Source organism: Acanthisitta chloris, unplaced genomic scaffold (assembly GCF_000695815.1).
Source record: "Acanthisitta chloris isolate BGI_N310 unplaced genomic scaffold, ASM69581v1 scaffold6192, whole genome shotgun sequence".
Classification (NCBI taxonomy): domain Eukaryota; kingdom Metazoa; phylum Chordata; class Aves; order Passeriformes; family Acanthisittidae; genus Acanthisitta; species Acanthisitta chloris.
Window position 1 is genome coordinate 34742 of NW_008660970.1, and position 3881 is coordinate 38622.

The 3881-nt window shown below is 37.9% G+C and overlaps 1 protein-coding gene across 2 annotated transcripts in view; it reads left to right on the plus strand.

Annotated features, from left to right (window-relative positions):
- Positions 1-3881, plus strand: part of PHKB (phosphorylase kinase, beta) — a 65624-nt gene that overhangs the window by 34726 nt on the left and 27017 nt on the right. For both annotated transcript variants that reach the window (XM_009070035.1, XM_009070036.1), the window contains one exon: positions 901-995. In XM_009070035.1, the coding sequence (XP_009068283.1) occupies positions 901-995 (95 nt within the window). The remainder of the gene's footprint in view (positions 1-900; positions 996-3881) is intronic.

A 3881-nucleotide genomic window follows, 5' to 3' on the forward strand; every position in this document is an offset into this window, starting at 1 on the left:
TTCATTTTCTGCATGGTGTAGTGTTCAGAAACATTATTCTTATCGAGACAGTGTTGGTTTTCTCTTGTAGCTGAATGGAGTCATGAGTCACTGGTTTAGATTCAGAGCTTATTCCCTACTGTGGAGGCTTTTAAGAAGAGGTATAAAATTGTTGACTTGTATACAGAAGAAATGAAAATGCATTGTGCTACTGTGGAGCAGCAATTAAATAAAGTTTGCACAGTTTCATTTCAAAATGCAATTTTGATGAGAGAATACTTATGTGAAGGCTATAATAGCTCATAGCAGATATGAACCTTTATTCAGAGAATTTGTTGAAGCTTAGTATACTTTCATTGGAGTATTTAAGTTTTTTCAGGAGAAGGTTAAAATAATGGATTTTTAGGTTTAGTGGGTGTTTTTTTTCCCCCATGTAGGAACTTTGAGATTTCAAATATATTTAATTACAATTTCTTCTTGAGATACCCTATTGAGAGGTGTCTCTGATAGACCTTGAGATGTCTATCTGCTTTTCTTCAAAGCTAAATGATTTTTGATGGCCATTGAGTTGATAGTTAAAGCTCTGGAATAATTCCATGGTTGTGGATTGAAAGCTTTTTATATGACTTGGTTGTGGAGTCTGTTGTCTACATATAATATATTAACACATCTCTGTGAGCAAATAAAGGGCAGGTTTTATACACTACAGTATTGCAGTGAGCTGTAGTAAGAACAAGGCTCGAGCCATTCATTTTTTAATTGGAATTTTGGAGAATGTCCTTTTGATCTGTAAGTCACTGATCTAAAACAAAGGTTATAGCAGCAGAACCAACTGCCTCCAATCAGTTTGCATGCCTCCTTCTCAAAAGCTGCAGAGAATGCTCAAGTCATTCTGTATTTTTGTTATCACTTAACTTTCAGCTGACAAGTTAGTAAGCCCCAAAGATCTGGACCCTATCGGACGCTACGTGGCTCCCCAAGACCAGCGGAACGTTAGCATGAGATTCTCAAATCAGGTAAGCACAAGCTTAGGATTAAAATATTTTTTACTGAAAAATTGTCTCCTACGTGTTATAGCTGGTCTTCTAATATGACAGTTAAAGTGCTAGGAGAATGTTAAATGCATGTGCCTTTCAGAGCTGAAGGAGGATTGCTTTTAGGAGGAAGATCCTAATGCTTGCAGTTTTGGCAAAGTGATGTACATTTGCCTTCATATTAAGTGATGCAGTCAAAATAATACGTAAAATGTGAGTTTAAATAGGTGCTGATAGATAAGTATGATCACTCTATAAAAAAATCTCTTCCTAATATCCAACCTAACCCTCCCCTGGCAGAGCTTGAGTCTGTGCCCTCTTGTCCTGCTGCTGGTTGCCTGGGAGAAGAGACCAACCCCCACCTGACTCCAACCTCCTGTCAGGGAGTTGCAGAGGGTGATGAGGTCTCCCCTGAGCCTCCTCTTCTCCAGGCTGAACACCCCCAGCTCCCTCAGCCTCTCGTCATGGCACTTGTGCTCCAGTCCCTTCACCAGCCTCATTGCCCTTCTCTGGACCTGCTTTGATTCTTAAAACTAACAACTTTCAATATGCCACAGCTGAACACTTTGAAGAAAATGAGGGTTTGTTCTAAAGGCACTGCATGACTCACCAGAAAATGTTTTAGTCAAAACACATTTTTTATTACTGTTTGGGGTACTCAATACATGATAGGGAATTTCCAGATCTGTAGAGAAAAATAGCCCCTGCTCTGAGGGCTTCCCAAAACCAGTAATAAATACCACAATGATAATTTATATTCTCATAACTTACTCCTTGGTAGCCACTTTGTGAGTCAATAAAGAACTTAGCAAGATGCAGCTACCCAGTAAAATTCAGCCATATAATAAGGACTTTACAGTCAACAGTGTTGAATGCATTGAAAAATAACCAGCTACAACTTGATATTTTGCTTCACCTGCAAACAGTGCATGAAGAAGGAAGGAAAAACTGGGCTTGCCTAAGTCTGCTTATACCTCTTCTTCCCAGCCAAACATCAAGTTCCAGCTGAGAGTCTTGAGTTTGACTTTTCTTAATTCACATTTTAGATTTGCTTAAATAGTTTGTCGGAATATTTGATTATGCCATTTTATCTAATTGAGCTAATTTATGCAAAATCAGTATCTAGTATTTGCCTTAAAGTGCTAGGAAAAGGACTAAAAATACCATACGAAATGAGCACACAGCACATCTTAATTATGTCTTCAGAAACCAAAAGTAACTTTTTCTCATTTCCATATAGCTAAAGAATTAGTCAGTTAAATTGAACAGAAAAGTATTCCCACTTCTATTAAATTTCATTCCTGTAAAAAAATAAGTAAATTTTCAGATGTCAGTGTGTGTAAATCTTGTTGAGATACAGTGCTTGAAAGGTGAGGTGCCAAAAAGAAGGCTTTTAAAATTTGTATTTAAAACCCTGTGCTGGGGAAATATTTCTGGGAGAAATGTGTTTTCCATGTAGGTGTATTTTCATACTTGCATTGCATTGACTATATGTTGCCATTGAAAAATTCAGTTTATTTGTGGCTTTTGGTGCCACTACAAAATTACATCTGATAACCACCTAATAGTGTGGATTTAAGCAAGCAAGGGAAAGCATTTAAAATAGTCCAGCCTTAGTTTTACAGTTTTGAAGCACCAGTGAGGAATATTCTAGAATTAGTTAAAGGACAGTAAGGTAATATAGACCTACAAGGGCAAAAGTGCTATGAAAACTATGCATAACTACCATTAGGCCTGTGAATGCATTGCTCAGGAAAATCTGATCACAGGACAATCACATTTGTTGTAGAAAACTGTGGCATCAACTGAGCAGCATAGTAAAACTTTAATGGCCACTAACACTAAAATACTAATTTTGTCCATTTATAGTTAGGAGAAAACACATTTCCTTCTAACATAATGCCCCCAAACCTTACTTTCACTTTCAGGGAGCTGTGTCCATATGTTCCTTCTTGGGGAAATGCCAGTGTGGCACTGGAGCAGGGAGAGCTCTCTGCTACTTTCAGTCTGAGCTCCAAAACATAACCAAATCTAACAGCAGTCTGAGATTCTCCTTTGCTTTGAAATGCTAATGGTCACCAATGTTTTGGGTTAGATCCCATTCCTGAGCTAGAAAGAAAATGGAATCATCCATACTCTGTTCACTTTATTGAAAGGAGGGGATGCAGGAATTGTGGCTGGGTGAGGATGGTTTGTCAGCACTGGCTCCCTCAGAAGGGATTATTTTGTTATTTCTCTTTACTGTCACCATGTTCAGGAGAGATCATAACACAGTTTGGGTTGTGGCATCCTGGTGTGGGAGCAGGTAGTGTAAAACAAGGGCCTGGATGGGAACAGGAACATTGGAGAAGTGAGGTAGGATGGGGATTTGCTAAGCTTGTTTTGTGTTTTCCTGGCACATGTGAAAGCTGATTTATTGCTGTCTGGTGTTTAATTTCATATGTAACAAAAAATCATAATCTTACTGAATTGTCAGAGTAAGACTGATCTTCTGGGCTAAGTTGAAATATGTGTTTAGGGTTACAATTGATGAATTCAGTTCTCTGTTTTGCTGTGCATAGTTAGCAACCATTTGTGAGGACTTCGTTTCACTTACTGGCAATTAAGCTTAATGACTGCTGAAGAGAATTGGGAAGAGAACAGTCAAAATGATAGACTGCCTATTTTTTATTTTCGGGGAAATAGATAAGTATAAAGAAGGAACTAAAATTATTAATTGTGAGTAGACTGAGATATATTAAGGATTTTTCAGCTACTTGAGTGATGTTTAGGGTTAGAGCATATCTCAGTTGGTTGGTTCAGAGAGATGTACCATACTGGATGATTTTTGTCATGAGAATTATAAATATGTTCTTGCTTTCATTCCTG